At 44.8% G+C, this 18,259-nt stretch overlaps 1 protein-coding gene across 1 annotated transcript in view; it reads right to left on the reverse strand.

Moving 5' to 3' along the window:
- Positions 1-18,259, reverse strand: part of LOC126456900 (ras-GEF domain-containing family member 1B-A) — a 318,246-nt gene that overhangs the window by 36,186 nt on the left and 263,801 nt on the right. Inside the window, exon 6 of the mRNA XM_050092767.1 lies at positions 8,777-8,979. Within this exon, the coding sequence (XP_049948724.1) occupies positions 8,777-8,979 (203 nt within the window). The remainder of the gene's footprint in view (positions 1-8,776; positions 8,980-18,259) is intronic.

Raw genomic sequence — 18,259 nt, forward strand, 5'->3', positions numbered from 1 at the left:
CTTTCAGCCTCATGCTCTTTTAGGCACCACGAGTGAATGTGTTTCTATTGCAGCGTTCACGTCTGTCGTTCGGTTCTTCTCTCTTCTCTGTAAATTTGGTGAGCTAGCTGCTTGTTTGTTTGTTCGAGTTGGGTCAAGTAATCTTATTTTTCAAGATTGCGACCGTCTGAGGGGTTACACTGTTTACGTCCATTCTTTCTACGTGTCCCGTGAGTGAACTTTTTCAATTTTTGACGTGTAACTTCATCTGGATTTATTGTTCTCTCTCAACATCATTATCTGCTCCAGATTTCTGTTGTGTCTTATGCCGATTAGCAACAGGTAGCTAATAAAAAGTATAAAAAATATGCTGACCGGTGTACGTCCTCGTCTGCCGTAACTTTCGTCCACGAGGAACTAGAGCTCCATTTTTTTCTCCCTTTTCCTTCATAGTAGCGAGCGTAACATGTCTGCTATGCGAAGAAGTTGCTGTAATCTGTAACGGTTAGTCCGATGCCTCACCGTCATTTATATTGTTGGAGAAATATCTTATTTTAAGTGAAAGTCTCAGGGTTCTTAAAGACGCTATAATGCACATTACGCAGCTCCGTATTACACGGAGTAAAGGGGTCACGAACGCACACATACACACAAATGCAGAACAAATTTTAATTTTATTTGCGCCCTGTCGTGTTTCGTCACTGCTGTGACATTGTCAGTCGGTCTTTCAATACGGATTTTACAACTAACGTTAATGTTTATTGGAACAATTACCGTTTACGATTTCTATAATTTTCACCTTCTTTTAATTGCTGCTCCTATTTCGTCTTTTTATATCTCCTTTATGTAGACCGTATAACGACAATACCAATACTACGTAGCAATTTGCGCATGGAGGTAAATTGGTAACTTCTCAAGTACGCAAATGCATAGCTTGAACAGTGCGGGACGCAGAAGTTCGAGAACGGTGGGTTCAAGTTTCTCCGGATTGTGTTTGCTGTCCTGCTTAGTTATGCAGCGTGTTAGTCACCAGTGGAAGGGGTATGCACGGACCGCGCCTAATGGCATTCCTGCTCACGCATTGCATCTTCCACGGTCCATTGTTCTCGTCATAGTTGGTCAGTTGTGTGTGGCGCCAGTGCGGTAACGGTGTTGACGGCGTGGCCGCATGCACCAGCACACTACCATTCAAACGATCAATAAGCTATTTGCATACGGCACAATTGATGTCGAGAGCAGAGCCTCTGTACGATTATTTGCTTAGGATCCCCAACACATATACACCGCATCACTTGAGCTTGACAGAAAGTCACAGAAGACCAAGACAGACCAAGATGTTGCAAGTGCCGTATTTCATACGACGGGTGCTTCGGGAATTTTAACAATACGCACGTTCTCTGTACTTCTTACATTTTGCCACACGTACTGTAGTGCTGTGTGGTACTGGGAAATTTACTGTACGTGTCGTAGGTCTCCCGAACAGTGTAGAAGTAGTCCGTGGCAAACCACTGATTTCTGGAGCTACGTTTCCGCCTTAATATTGGCAAGATTACTGTCCCTATCAACACACACTACACATTATAAAGCGATGGGTAGTCAGGACCGCAGAGACAATCTTTTACTGCCACGTATTCCATAACTTACTGACGGCAAAGTGAATAGGTAGATTCAGGACTTCTGATGGAATTTATACTGTGTGCTGACTTTCATGCATGGTAGATCGATAGCCTTAACTGAGTGGTTCATATTTAAATGTCTTTGGTTCGTAACCCTAATTCACAGAAAAAAATTCTACTGAATTTCGCAGGCGTGTAATATTGTTCTCATAACACTTAATTCTTTTGGAAATTTTCATATTTTTTTGCTATGCATGTTGAATACAATTCCTGGCATGGATACCTGTCGATGAATTCTATACGCACGAGCACTTAGCCGTTAGGGCACTAACGTTTGTAGCAACACAGGAGCACACGTAGTTTACGCTGACATAATACGTCTTTTATGGGACTGCTTTATTAAACCGATATGTAGAAATTCCCATAGGCTGTATTGCATCATTCTGATTACATCACTTATAGTAGAGATTGTGCTACTGCAGAAGACGCAGGTCAAAGCTACTCGCAACAGGCAACAAACAAGTAAAAGGTTACGTTTCAATACGAAATAGTGCACCAGCCAAATTTTTTTTAAAAAAAAGTCTCTTGAACGTCCATGATAGTGTTCTTATAACAACGGAAACAAACTTCTCATGCAAAATGCAAGCAAATACCGACTATCATAAAATTATTTCCACAATTTCATATTTTTAGGGAAAAGCAGTATTTTGCCATCTAAAGTTTCTTCTAGTAAATCAGCTTCAATTAAATAATTATAAGTAATGATTCCAAATCAAAAGAACTGGCATCCTGCGAGCTACACTATTTAAAATTCTACTCCGTTAATTCGTGGATCTGGTCTCAATCCAGCAATGTTATTTAATTGCCTTTTGACTCACAAGTGATGACGCTCATGACAGAACCCCTTCAGTCAGAAGGGGCAGTTGTTGCCGAGCTCTCTCGTCTCCTAGATGATTTTCCTGAGTAATTCGACGTTGTCAACATGTTTCTCATGTTGCCTTGAACTGCAAGTGAGAGCGTAAATTGCTGACTGTACTTCTCTGAATTAACGAAATGACCTCCAACAACGGAATAATTTTCTGACATTTAACTTAAGAACTTTCAAGTCCGGAATACGCAGTTCAGTAGACAAATACCAGTATAAAGTTCCGCATGCGTGAAAGTAGTACAGTTTTCGAAAAATGTGATCCAATTTAATAACGAACGTAACTTCGCATTTTAGGTTAAAATTGATATGCGAGCTGTTTTTAATCTAACAAAAAATGTTTGTAAACCACCATAATTTACCATTCCGGTGCACCAAATAATAATAATAATGAAACTTCCTGGCAGATTAAAACTGTGTGCCCGACCGAGACTCGAACTCGGGACCTTTGCCTTTCGCAGGCAAGTGCTCTACCAACTGAGCTACCGAACCACGACTCACGCCCGGTACTCACAGCTTCACTTCTGCCAGTACCTCGTCTCCTACCTTCCAAACCTTACAGAAGCTCTCCTGCGAACCTTGCAAATGTAAAGCTGTGAGTACCGGGCCTGATTCGTGCATCGGTAGCTCAGTTGGTAGAGCACTTGCCCGCGAAAGGCAAAGGTCCCGAATTCGAGTCTCGGTCGGGCACACAGTTTTAATCTGCCAGGAAGTTTCATATCAGCGCACACTCCGCTGCAGAGTGAAAATCTCATTCTGGAAACATCCCCCAGGCTGTGGCTAAGCCATGTCTCCGCAATGTCCTTTCTTTCAGGGGTGCCAGTTCTGTAAGATTCGCAGGAGAGCTTCTGTAAAGTTCGGAAGGTAGGAGACGAGGTACTGGCAGAAGTAAAGCTGTGAGTACCGGGCATGAGTTGTGCGTCGGTAGCTCAGTTGGTAGAGCACTTGCCCGCGAAAGGCAAAGGTCCCGAGTTCGAGTCTCGGTCGGGCACACAGTTTTAATCTGCCAGGAAGTTTCATATCAGCGCACACTCCGCTGCAGAGTGAAAATCTCATTCTGGAATAATAATAATAATGTCGTGTAGCAAGGGCCTCCCGTCGGGTAGGCCGTTCGCCTGGCGCAAGTCTTTCGAGTTGACGCCACTTCGGCGCCTTGCGCGTCGATGAGGATAAAATAATGATGATTAGGACCACACAACACCCTGTCCCTGAGCGGAGAAAATCTACGACCCAGCCGGGAATCGAACCCGGGCCCTCAGGACCACTTTTTTTTTTTTTACTCTCATTTTGTTCGTTTTATCTGCTCTGGGCGGACGTCGAAAGACCCCCGTTTCAGGTCGTTGTTGATCCATTAACTGAGTTTTTTTACTACAGAATGCAGCTATCCCTCTGAGCTAACACGCTGAGCTACCGTGCCGGCTGCTTAACTTCGGTGATCGGACGAGAACCGGTGTATTCAACATGGTATGGCCGTTGGCATCCACTCCACTTACTGGGGGCGGTCACCAAATAATGATTTCGTATCAATAAACGCGAAAAGCGTCTGGGTGATAATCTACATTCATTTGAAGTATCCAAAAGCTAGTTTTACTTTACACAAAAAATAAAAACAAATTTTGCCAACTGCTGTGCAGATAGGCATTTCTCCACCCTTGGCGTATACACGTCTCTGGGAACGTAACGTAACTGCTAAAGAACGTCACACGCTGCAGCAAACTTTTCTTCTTCTCTTAAAGTCACGGTCTTCTCATTTCCATGCGGTCTGTGCCAGTGTCTGAGACTGTACCACATACATCCAACAGTCTCAGTTGTTGGCTGAATGTATTCAAATCCTTATTTTAATACAGTTTTTGTCTTCTACCTTTCCCCGGACTACCTCGGAAATTGTTACATGATGTCTTAACACAGGTCTTATCTTCCTGGCTCTTCACAGTCAATGTCCGCCAGATATTTCTATTGTTCCCGATTCTGCGGAGAACTTCCTCACTCCTTGTCTTATCAGTCCAATTAACTCTCAACATTCTTCTTAGCATCACATCTCGAACGCTTCGATTCTCCTCTGTTCCGGTTCTTCCAATGTACATGTCTCACTTCCATACGGTGCTGTAACACAAATGTACTTTCTCCGAAATTTCTTCCTCGGACTAAGGCCGATGTGTGATACCAGTAGACTTTAGTCGGCAGGAACGTCCTCATTGACTGTGTTAACCTGTTGTTACATCTACATTGCTTCGTCCGTCATGGATTATTTTGCTTCCAAGGTACCAGAATTCCTACAAATCGTCTACTTTGCGGTCCCCAGTTTCAATGTTAATCGCTAATCTCATTTCCCCTAATTTTCACCACTTTCGGATTATTCTCAATCTATTCAACAGGTTCTGTAATACTCGCTCAGTTTCACTGAAGAAAGTGATGTCACCATAGAATCTTATCCTTTCACCCCAAATTTTTATCCAACTTTGTTTTGTCCCTTCATTACCTCTTCGATAAAAACAGGGTGAATCACCTTAAATCTGTATCGCAAATATTGCGGAAAATGAAAGTGCTTTGATGTGTGGTTTTCACAGAATGGATTGTTAGTCAGGGGCTCGTATGTTAGCCAGTAAACAGATTCTAATATTACTTAGATAGTGTATTTTTGTGCAAACTTACACTTTTTAAAACGGAACAATGCCTGCTGACATTAACAAACTAAAAGTATATTACATTACACTGTCAGTGGTGGTTGTTGCAGGATTCTAGTGCGAGTCGTTTAGGAGATATTTTGAAAAGTTTCGCTATCAACACTTGTTTGTGCCATTCAACCTGCATAGTTGTTAGGTACGATGTTGTGTTTTCTTACAGTGCGTGTGTATGTTCCTTCAGTGCATTGCCGCTCGCTAGTTAGTATATTACAGTCCAAGCAGTGGGTTGTGTGTGGACGATGGGATTTACCAGTTCAGAAAAAGGCAAAATGCTCAAGGTATATGGAGAACGAAAGAAGAATTGTTCGGTGCGTGCTGCAAGATATCCCAATACACGTCAACAACCACTGCATTTCTTTCTGAGCCTGAAAGTTCTTGGCAGATTAAAACTGTGTGCCGGACCGAGACTCGAACCTTTGCCTTTCACTGGCAGATGACGTACACCAGGCATTCGCCATACCCACACCCTGTCATCGGATTGCCACATTGTGAACCGTGATTCGTCAGTCCACTCAACGATTTTCCATTGTTCAGTCGTCCAATGTTTACGCTCCTTACACCATGCGAGGCGTCGTTTGGCATTTACCGGCGTGATGTGTGGCTTATGAGCAACCGCTTGACAATGAAATCCAAGTTTTCTCACCGCCAGCCTAACTGTCATCGTACTTGCAACGGATCCTGATGCAGTTCGTAATTCCTGTGTGATGGTCTGGATAGATGTCTGCCTATTACACATTACGACCCTCTTCAACTGTCGGCGGTCTCTGTCAGTCGACAGACGAGATCGGCCTGTACGTTTCTGCGCTGTACGTGTCCCTTCACGTTTGCACTTCAGTATGACATCCGAAACAGTGGACCTAGGGTGTTTAGAAGTGTGAAAATCTAGCGTAAAGAAGTAAGACACCTGACCACGTTCGAAGTCCATAAGTTCCGCGGAGCGTCCCATTCTGGTCTTTCACGATGTCTAATGACTACTGAGGTCACTGATATGGAGTGCCTGGCAGCAGGTGGCAGCACAATGCACATTATATGAGAAACGTATGTTTTTTGGGATTTCCGGATACTTCTGATCACACAGTGTATGTTGAATAGTAGAGAAGGATGACTACATTTCTGTCTTATAATCTTTTAATACAAGATCCTTTCCTTGTGTCTCCCATTTTAATCTGTTGTTCTAGACGTTGGATATTAGACATCTTTCTCTTTAGCGTCAACAGAAGTGCAGAAACCAGTAAGTATAAATTGTTGCCACAAGGAAATAAATCCTTAATGAAAATTCTGAGAACTTTGCGGACTCGGAGAGTGAGGCACGGGGCGATATTACACGCCTGGGTTGGCGGCTATGCAGAGCCTCGCTGCCCGCCTGCTTTAAATATTTAAAGCGGCTGCTATTGCCGCCGCTACCGCTGCTGTGGCCGCAATATGAGCGGCCGCTGTGTATTTTCTCCGCTGGCGCCTTTTGTCGCGGTTTCCGCCTCGTGTAAGTAATTCTGGCGACGGGATTAGAAAGGCTCGCGGCGTGAAGGAGGGCGCGAAGGGGCGGGGGAAGAGAGGCCTGCGGCCGAATTAAAGAAAGGGACGGAGGCTCGGGCTGGAGACGAGGTTTTTGTGGCACGCTGAGTTACGGCGCCCGGCTCACCATTGTGCGCGACACCCAGGCCCGCACCTGGGGCTGCAGTTTGCCGGTGGCGACCCCGCCAGGATGGCGTGTCCTCGGGTTATGTCAGCCGACTGTTACCCGCGCTTAACACCTAGGTGCACAAATTCTAAATTTGCGCAAAAATCGCTTATCACGAGGGAATGACAAGAGCGAACTGACAATTGTCCCTAATATTTTATTTTACCAATTCTGTGTTTGAAGATAGATACATTGCTAACAAAAGTTGGTGTTACTAGAAAGTATAATGACCTGTAGGCAACCTCCAGTACAGTGCACCCCAGACAACGTTCTTCAGGAACAGAACGGTAAAAAGTCTACACAAATGAGTACCGTACAGGGAACAGCGATCTCTCATGGTCTTTACCAAGAGCAGCAAAACCAAAATAAAAATAATACAAGTGGCACCTTCAAGATTTTAAACATGGCTGAAACAGCAACTGTTGACATTTTTCACGGTAAATGATGACAGCCAAAACTGTTGCTGTATAAAGATTTATTAAAAATTCTTGACCACGGTTTCGGTATATCTAAATATGCCTTCAGCAGAAGTAAAACACCTAAAATTACATCCTGCAATGGAGATTAATAAAACAATTATGCCAAAGGCGTCGTCAGTAGTTAAAACATCATCTCCATTTATACATATAAAAGGCGTCGTCAGTAGTTAAAACATATCCCCATTTATACGTATAAATGGAGATGATGCTTTAAATACTGACGACGCCTTTGGCACAATTGTTTTATTAATATCCATTGCAGGATGTAATTTTAGGTATTTTACTTCTGATGAAGGTATATTTAGATATACCGAAACCGTGGTCAAGAATTTTTAATAAATCTTTATCCTGCAACTGTTTAGGCTGTCATCATTTACCGTGAAGAAAAGTGGCACTTCAAAATTCCAGTTGCCAACAAAATTTTGGGCCTAAAGTGAATATCTGGCAAGTAAGTGTAAGGACTTTCCAAAGACAAATGCGATTACCTCAGTAGACCGGGTGTTGATAATACCGTTGGTGTTTTAGCACTTTAAGATACTCGTCGTCACCAGGAAATCCTGTACCAAGAATTAGTACTAAGTGATACGAGCGGATAACGCACATACCACCTGCCACCTACAGATCAACTACATACATCAGAAATGATCTCAATCACTATAGAATAATTACTGAACTAGTTTCCTGAAAGATGAACAGAGTCAAAATACGGTTCCACAAAATAATAAGGAAGAATTTCTTTCGTACAAACATATTCAAACTGTGTCCTGAAGACTTCGCAGAAGAATGTTTTGTTGGATCAGGGGGTGTTAATGACTTACTGTAACAGTTTCATGGTTGCAAATATATATTTTTTTTTTCGTGACATTCGACGCCCTATACTGTTCCATTCTAACGTAATCAAATAGAATATAGACTCGACGATATGAGTAAGTGCAACAGAAAGAAAATTAAATAAGGTAGGTTCTGAGCTTTCATACTGTGGTGAAAAAGCACAATACCCTTGCTCTTCAAATCTTCAAGTTAACTTCAATTCCACGTATCAATTTGTTTATGTCTGTAAAACACGTATAAAAAGCTTTATGGTATCTCTGAAGGTGACGTATCTTTACCGGCAAAGTAAAAATACTAAAAATACGCTAAGCGTTATACGGGCTTAAATGGACCGTCCTAAAATGACGTGACTTGAGCTGCAGGAGATGCTGGAGCATCCGAATGCTCACTCCATAGATATTTATACTTAATGGTCCATCGTCTTAAGGGGAACGTATGTTATGTTCTTCAGTTCTGCTCCCATACGTAAGCGTCCTTAGGCCCTATAAAGTAGCTGGTGATACCAGACTCTACTTTGAACGAGATGACAAAAAAATCAGCTGATGGAGGATGGACGAAGGAAGGTGGACGGTGGTTTAACTCACTTGTTGGCGCAGCCTTCGTTGAGGAAGTAGAGGTCCTTGACGAGCAGCGAGAAGAAGGGGATGACGATGCGCTGGCGCTCGTCTGTGGCGCCGGCCGACCGCCACATCGCCGCCTTCAGCGTCGACCTGTAGCTGCTGAAGTTGGACGAGGGGTCCATCTGGTGCTCCAGGATCGAGAACTTGGCCGACTGCACCTTGCTCCACTGCAACAAGCGGCGAAAGCACCCGACACTCAGTACGCGCGCGCAGTGAAATCTCATTATACAGGAGCTGTTTTTCTCACCTTTAGGACATACACATTCAGTTTTGCACTTACCGCGTGTACACATTATACATGACAATATAGTAAGAATAATATTTGCGAGGGTCATTCCGTAAGTCATGGCAACTAAGGTATATCGTGCGAAGATGTAGCATCACCGTAATCGCAGTAAATACATTGGATAGCCTGAGTCAAATATTACAAAAATCAGCCGACAGATTGAGGATGGCTAGGTACCAGCGCCTGAAGCATTCAGTTTGTCTATGCTACAAGATGGATCCTCACCCACCCACTCTACTTACCAGACCCCAGTCCATGCGACTTCGGCCGGCCGCGGTTCTAGGCGCTCAGTCCGGAACCGCACGACCGCTACGGTCGCAGGTCCGGATCCTGCCTTGGGCTTGGATGTGTGTGATGTCCTTAGGTTAGTTAGGTTTAAGTAGTTCTAAGTTCTAGGGGACTGATGACCACAGATGTTAAGTCCCATAGTGCTCAGAGCCATTTGAACCATGCGACTTCGACCCCATTCCACAACTTACTCTTTGTAAACAGGTCGTATATCTTGACGGCATTTCGGCGACAGGTGGTATACATTAGCGCAATTCCAATGGCATCCACTGTCTTCTTCATCGTTGGCATCGTTAGCGCAATTCCAATGGCATCCACTGTCTTCTTCATCGTTGGCAACGCTGTGTGTTGCTCTGAGGGATTATTTCGAGGCACAATAATTGATTTTGATTGAATTTTCTTTGCTTCCCCTTGTATTCGTGAACAATAACAAATTTCCAATGCGATGTGCCATTCCAAAAATTACCGTGACCTCCTATACTCGACCCCTGTTTTAATTTGACATTCAGACACACTGCGGTACCGCCGGTCGGAGTGGCAGAGCGGTTCTAGGCGCTACAGTCTGGAACCGCGCGACCGCTACCGCTACGGTCGCAGGTTCGAATCCTGCCTCGGGCATGGATGTGTGTGATGTCCTTAGGTTAGTTAGGTTTAAGTAGTTCTAAGTTATACGGGACTGATGACCTCAGAAGTCAAGTCCCATAGTGCTCAGAGCCACACTGCGGTACCAGTTCATGGCACATCGTGGAATTCTCATGTTGTCGCGTTATTGAAAGATATAGGCTACCATGGTTGCCATGACTTATGGAATGACTCTCATATACCAATTATCATCATATTCACTGCAAGAGACCGAACCTTGTACCAATGGCATGATTAAAGCGAGCATGTAATGGATAAAATATGGGGATCATGAAGTACAATGTGAAACACTTTTTTATTTCTAGAGACTGCGAAAACACAAGAATAATATTAGAAACACAATTATGATGTTACTAAAAATATGTAATTTATTATGGGCTCTCACATTTTCACGCTATCGGTAAATAAATGTGAAAATGTTATTCTGATTAAAAAACTAAGATTCACTTCAACATTTGTTAGTTAGCATTTCAGTTTAATAATAAATAATTAATGCAAAAAAATTTGAAAAACCTCCTACAGAGAATCGAACCAGCGACCTCTTGATTTCGAGATTAGCTCTTCAGCTATGTGAGACTCACTTACCTGCCGTGAAATGTTCTATAGTTAACAGCACTCCGACAACTTCACAGTCGACTTTTCCGAATGTTTTTGCGAAATGCGTCAAACTGCACTTACCGCACTTCAAGTCCTTAACTGTGAACAAAACTGAAGAGGACCAGAATCCGTAAGGTCACCTTGTCAGTTTCCAGAATGCCGGGACATGTAATTATGTGTGCATTTCAGAACCCGCACCTTGCAGGTAACTTTTTAAGCAGCTGGGAATGTTAACCACTGTCTTAAAGGACATATATTCACTTATGAAATTAGTTATCATCAATCCATATATATTTGAGAGTAACACAAAAATTCACAAGCACAACACTAGAACGAAAAAGATGTGCACTATCCTTTAATGAATCTAATATCGGCACAGAAAGAAGTGAATGCAGCTATAAAACTCCTTGTCCCAGGAGGATTGGTCAGTATACAGGGATATGACAGTAACGCTCATACGAAGCAAGAAAGCCCCATCACGGACTCTAAAATTCAAACCTAAAGAACTTAAAAATTTAAAATGCTATCATACTCTACTCATTAAGAACTATAATCTTACGTTAATGTTAGTGTATATGTTTTTAGGCAGTGTAATACAGTGCGCAAACTACCCGACACTATATTTATCGATTATTTCAGAATGAGAACACTTAGGACTTCCAAAAACTTTACACATAATTTCCAGCCTTTTTAGAACCTTTTTCTCGTTGACCTATCGTCTCCCCCATCCCCTCCCCCCCTTAATGAAAGGGAAAAAAGTTTATCGCTTACTCCGTTTTCACTGTTCAAGCAGTAAAACTGCAGAATCAGGCATCATCTTTTAATTTATTACTTCTTTAATACTGAATCTACTCACAACAAATTTTTGAGAAAATGCCTATACATACCACTGAATGTATCTGCAAAATTATATTCTCGCACGACGCATATGTCAGGAGATATGGCTTTATAAACATTAATATGCGTGAAGAAAGAACGACCAGAATTCAGTTGTTTATTTCAGACAAACTATGGGAGATACAGACACATTACGCATATCACTGGACAGAGGAAGTTTCAATTTTCGTCACATCTGTGCTGTTATTTGTTTGTAGCAACATGGAAACTATACCACAAGAGATATCATTTTATGTGTTGGAATTTAGGAGAAGTCGATACATTGTTAAAGTGCAATGTGCATTCCGCCATCGATTCAACAAGAAGCCGCCTCTACACAAGCAGATTTGTGACTGGCGTACAAAATTCTTGAAACCTGATTGCATACGCAAAGGGAAGACCCCCAGTAGAAGAAGTCCAGGACAGCAACGTCAGCTTCCTCAAACAAAGCTATGGCGTCTTCTGAAACGACGCCTGCGTATGAATGCTTACAAGTAGCAGTTACTGCAGTAGTTACGTTCCGGCGGAACAGAAGGAACGAATTTTGCATTCCAGTTCTCCAGGATATGGCAGAGGACACGAAGGGACGAATCAAAGTTTCATGTATCGGGTAAACTAAACACCCATAACTTAAGAATTTGGGGGCCACAAAGTATTGGCATCATAAAAAAAAAAAATTGTTCAAATGGCTCTGAGCACTATGGGTCTTAACATCTGAGGTCCAGTCCCCTAGAACTTAGAACTACTTAAGCCTAACTAACCTAAGGACATCACACACATCCATGCCTGAGGCAGAATCCGAACCTGCGACCGTAGCGGTCGCGCGGTTCCAGACTGAAGCGCCTAGAACCGCTTGGCCACCCCGGCTGTCCTGGCGTCATCGTCGAACATGAAAGAGAGTCACTGGTATTGACTGTTTTTTGCCGTTTTTGTTCACAAAGTTTATGAGCCTTTCTTTTGTTGCGAAGGAAACTGTGACAGGAATGTCGTACCTGGGCATACTGCAAAATTGATATTTCCCTCACACCAAGATTCCAATGATTTTCATTTTTATGCATCGCGGCCCCCCGCGACACTTTCACATTGAGGGGCGGCGTTATCTTAACAACAGCATCCCACAACGTTGGATGGGAAGAGGCGGACAACAAGACCTTATTCACTGCTTTCGACCTCCCAGGTCACCGAACCGCGTGCCTAGTGATTTTTTTTTCTGTGTGGTACATAAAAGACTCGTTTTTTCACCTGTGGATGGCTCTGAGCACTATGGGACTTAACATCTGTGGTCATCAGTCCCCTAGAACTTAGAACTACTTAAACCTAACTAACCTAAGGACATCACACACACCCATGCCCGAGGCAGGATTCGAACCTGCGACCTTAGCGGTCGTGTGGTTCCAGACTGAAGCGCCTAGAACCGCTAGACCACCGCGGCCGGCTCACCTGTGGAAACTACTGCTCAAGAGCTGAGTGTAATAAATCGAAGCTGTCTAGTCAATAAACACGGATCTAGTCATTCGGTGTTTCTCGAGTAACGCATGGTGCTCATGTTGAGTGTGTGATATAGTGTCTGTGCGAAAATAAAACTTGGAAGTTTCCTCTATCCAGTGACTTGCGCAACGTGTTTCTTCTGTCTTTCATACGGTGATGAAGAAAACAAAACGAAAGAAAAAAAAGAACGCCAAGAAAGAGTTGCGCGACATAAAAGAAAAATTACAAGGGTGTTTCTACATCTGAAAGGTGATCACTGGTCAGATTTGAAGGCAGCCGCATAAGAGTGACGCTACTAGCGCGACTATAGGGATGCAAACCAGGTCTGATATAAATACACTTTGAGGAGTTAGGTCAGGTTTGCTTTAAATACACGCTGTAACGGTCGTGAAAGTTAGTTGCTTTTGAGACTGGACGTAGTGAATTGGTGTTAGTCAAGAACGGCTTTAGGACGACGAAGAAGCCATTATCAACACCTCACCGAGTTTGACGGAGGTCGTCTAATTGGGCTACGAGAAGCTGGATGTTGCTTCTGCGATATGGCACAAAGACTTGGTGGGAGTGTAGCCACTGTACATGATTAATGACAGCGATGGTTACGAGAAAGTACAGTCGCAAGAGGACTGGGCTTCGGATGGCCACATCGTACTTCCGAGAGGGAGGGCCACCGTTTTCGGCGTATGGTTGAAATGGCTCTGAGCACTATGGGACTTAACATCTGTGGTCATCAGTCCCCTAGAACTTAGAACTACTTAAACCTAACTAACCTAAGGACATCACACACACCCGTGCCCGAGGCAGGATTCGTACCTGCGACCGTAGCGGTCGCTCGGTTCCAGACTGAAGCGCCTAGAACCGCTCGGCCACTACTGCCGGCTTCGGCGTATGGCTCTGGCACATCGTCCTGCATCTGCAGCAGCAATTTGAGCAGCCGTTGGCACCACAGAGACACAACGAGCAGTTCCGAAGCCATTACTTTAAGGACAGCTCCGAGACAGATTCTCTGTAGAGTGTATTGCACCGATCCCAAACCACCCCCATTTCCGACTTCAGTGGTGTCAAGCTACAGGTCTTGGGAGGGCAGGGTGGAGGTATATTGCTTTCTGATGGAAGCTGGTTGTGCCTCTCTGCCAGTAACGGCTGCATGTTGGTTACAAGGAGGCCAGTTGTGGACATGCTTGTGGAGATGCCGCCAACCTTTCTGTGTGCTAGACGCGCTGGACTTGTCGTCTGGGACGCGATTGCCGGCCGGATTGGTCGAGTGGTTCTGGGCGCTTCAGTGTGGAACCGCCCGACCGCTACGGTCGCAGGTTCGAATCCTGCCTCGCGCGTGGATGTGTGTAGTGTCCTTAGCTTGGTTAGGTTTCAGTAGTTCTATGATCTAGGAGACTGATGACCTCAGCTGTTAAGTCCCATAGTGCTCAGAGCCATTTGAACCATTTGGGACGCGATTACATATGACAGCTGGTGCACTCTCGCCGTGTACCCCAAGCGCCCTCATTGCAAATTTGTGCGTCAATCAGGCTATTCGACCTGCTGTGTTGCCACTCACGAACAGCATTCCAGAGGTTGTTGCCAACACGATAACGCTCGCCCACATACCTCTGTTGTAAACCAACATGCCCTACAAAGTGTCGACATGTTGCCTTGGCTTGCTCGATGACCAGATCTGTCTGCAGTCGAACACATATGGGAGATCATCGGACGACAACTCCAGTGCCATCCAAAATCAGCATTACCGTCTTGACCGACTACGTGCAACAGGCGTGTAACTCTGTCCGATAAGCGGACATGCGCCACCTGTACAACACACGCAGCTTGCCCGCTCGCATTTCACATTGTGGCGGCCACACCGTTTATTAGTGTACCAGCATTTCACATTTGCAAATGCATTCCTCGCGCTTGCATTAACCTGTCGTCTTGCAATGATAACACGTAATTAAATATGTTAGGTAGACAAATGTACTCTTGCAGTTTCATTACGTTACATTTCTTATGTTTTGGTTCAAAAATGGCTCTGAGCACTATGCGACTAAACTTCTCAGGTCATCAGTCGCCTAGAACTTAGAACTAATTAAACCTAATTAACCTAAGGACATCACACACATCCATGCCCGAGGCAGGATTCGAACCTGCGACCGTACCGGTCGTTCGGTTCCAGACTGTAGCGCCTAGAACCGCACGGCCACTCCGGCCGGTTATGTTTTGGTACAGCTCCTTTTTTTCCCTCAGTGTAGTTTATCTGTAATGAACAACTGAAATCTGTTCTTTCTTTTTGTATCATCCTGTACTTGGGAGTTCGACTTTTTAAAGAATCGGAGATTGGGAAGTTACCGGTTAAGACCAAACATAATCGATTTCCTATTTAACAAATAAACTCTTTTAAGCAAGAGTTCATCTTACAAACTCAGGGCGCACAGGAGGCAATTTTTGAGGACTGCAGTGTCCCTGACACTACTTTCACTTCATGAGAAGCGCCTCAGTCCTCTGAGACTTGGCACACAGGGTGACGTCAGCAGTGCTACAGCCTTCCTCTCTCCAGGTTTGGTACAACCACTGGAGTGTTTCGCGAGCAAGGCGAGCGCAGCGCTGCTTGATGCTTAAGACCGCGCGTGACCTGCATTCCGGATCGGAAGCCCCACACACACCCTGACGTATGGTCCTCTAAAGCACACCGGTCCAACTTCTGAATGTCCCCCCCCCCCTTCCCTCCCCCAGGCCAAACCCACCATCCTTCCTCCGTTCTTCTGCAAGCGGTCCACCATCGAGTTTAAAATAATTTCGTAACGGCAGAAATCATCATACAGTTTGAGCTGTTATCTACATTGGTTCGTGTTCTCAGAAGTGATTTTAGTACATGTTGTCACAGTTGCCTGTCAATACACAGACATTTTAGAGCAAGTAAATCTGTCTCCGTTACCGAAGCCGTTAAGCAAGCCTGTGCCGTGATACTCGAACTGGAAGCATCCGATTCCAGTCCTGGTGGCGGGAGACATTCTCCCCGCCACTGTTTGACAGGCAATGGGAGGCGAGTTGCCGGGGTAAACTTCACGCTCACCGGACAGCCCCACGGTCCTGGACTGAATTCCAAACCTTTCTCGGTGTCTCATGAAATGGGGGCACGTGACGCTGACGACTGTGAACCGTCCGTCAAATGGGGACTTTAAGACCGGCGGCCCCCTTGTTGCTATTCGAGTTTAGGCAGTGTTTCACTGTATGCTTTCTCTCGTCGTCACATAGCACAGACATGACAGCACTATACATCCATCCCATCCGTTATAATCATTGTCTTCATGTAGAGTACCACCGGTGTACATCCGTTAGTGACATGGTTCCACGTCGATTGTTGCTTACTTAACGTGTACTTACGTTATTAAGTTCCGCGCGACTGGCAAGTGTCGTCGTGGTTGAGAATGGCCTGTAAGGCCGAAATTGGCCAAGTGGTTGAGATGGCTCTAACCTCAATGGGACTTAACATCCGAGGTCGTAAGTCCCCAAGACTCAGAACTATGTAAACCTAACTAACCTAAGGACATCACACACATCCATGCCCGAGGCAGGATTCGAACCTGCGACCGTAGCGGTCGCGCGGTTCCAGACTGAAGCGCCTAGAACCCTCGGCCACAGTGGCCGGCTGGCTCGGGTATGAGGTAGAATGAACCAGCATTTTTACATAAGATAACTTTTATTGGCGAAATTGGCCAATTGTGCGAAATGTAATAATGTAAATACGAGGGACGTTCAATAAAAAATGCAAGCCTTCTCTGCAAGTTTGCCTCATTCAGGATTCTCTCATTATTCCCCACTCCTTTGGCTACAGGATCCTATTTTGAACGTAGTCTACGTTCAGTGCGACGGCCTTACCCTAGGCTGCTTGGGGGACCTATCTTCCCACATGGTACCACTCTACTGGTCGACATCGGATAGGCGCTACAGTCTGGAACCGCGCGACCGCTACGGTCGCAGGTTCGAATCCTGCCTCCGGCATGGATGTGTGTGATGTCCTTAGGTTAGTTAGGCTTAAGTAGTTCTAAGTTCTGGGGGACTGATGACCTCAGATGTTAAGTCCCATAGTGCTCAGAGCCATTTGAACCATTCGACGTCAGAGTCAACGTCGTGCTGCATCAGTGACCTCTCCATCATCCACGTACTGCTTCACGCGGGATGCACTCTTCATTTGGTCAAACAGACGCTCTTTACGGTCTTCTGTTACGTGGCGAGGAACCCAGCGGGATACACCGTTGAGTACACCAACTGGTGGGCTAGTGTGTCACCTCTACCAAGAGAAATCTAACTAAGCAGCGAGGTGTTTGTGATCCGTCTATCACCTCGAATAAGAGCGTCCTCACGTCTGCACTTTACAGAGGTCTCAGCTGTGTGCAGCCGGCCGGGACGCGAACACGTTGTGATGATGACGCCTCGCCCAACGACTCACCGTGCTTTTGTTCACTGCCATGTCTCCGCATACATTCTGCAGGCGGCTATGAATGTCTGTGATGCTCTGGTTTTCCGCCTAAAGGAGCTCGTGACAGCTCCCTACTTAGAGTGCACCACCAATTTCAGTCATCAGTCTTCTCAGTAGTTTGGTGCGGCCCGCCACGATTTCCCATTCTGTGCTAACCTCTTCATCGGAGCAGCAATTGCAAGCAACATCCGAAGTGTATCCCAGTCTCTGCCTTCCTCCACAGTGTTTACCCTCTACGGCTCCCTCTAGTACCCTGGAAGTTATTCGATGATGTCGTATCATATGTCTCACCCTCCTATCCGTTTTTCTTGTCTGTGCTTCCCATATATATATATACCTCCCCTCGCCTATTCTTCGGAGAACCGCCTCATTCCTTACCTTGTCAGTACATCCGATTTTCAGCAACCTTCTGCACCACCACATCTCAAATCGTTCAATTCTCCTCTTTTCCGGTTTTCCCAGTCTGTGTCTCACTACCAAACAACGCTGTGCTCCAAAAGTACATTCTCAGAAATTTCTTCTTCAAATCAAGGGCTACGTTTGAAAGTAGTAGACTTCTCTTGGCAAGGAATGTCTTTTTTACCATTGCAAATCTGCTTTTTACGTCCTCCTTGCTCCGTCGGTCATGCGTTATTTTGCTGCCTAGGTAGCTGACTTCCGTGATTACCAATTCTGATGTGAATTTTCTCTTTTTTCTCATTTCTGCTACTTCTCATTACTTTCGCCTTTCATTGATTTACTCTGTCCATATCCTGCTCTCATTACACTGTTCATTCCACTCCGCAGATTCTGTAATTCTGCTTCA

This window comes from Schistocerca serialis, chromosome 1 (genome assembly GCF_023864345.2).
Source record: "Schistocerca serialis cubense isolate TAMUIC-IGC-003099 chromosome 1, iqSchSeri2.2, whole genome shotgun sequence".
NCBI classification, from domain to species: Eukaryota; Metazoa; Arthropoda; class Insecta; order Orthoptera; family Acrididae; genus Schistocerca; species Schistocerca serialis.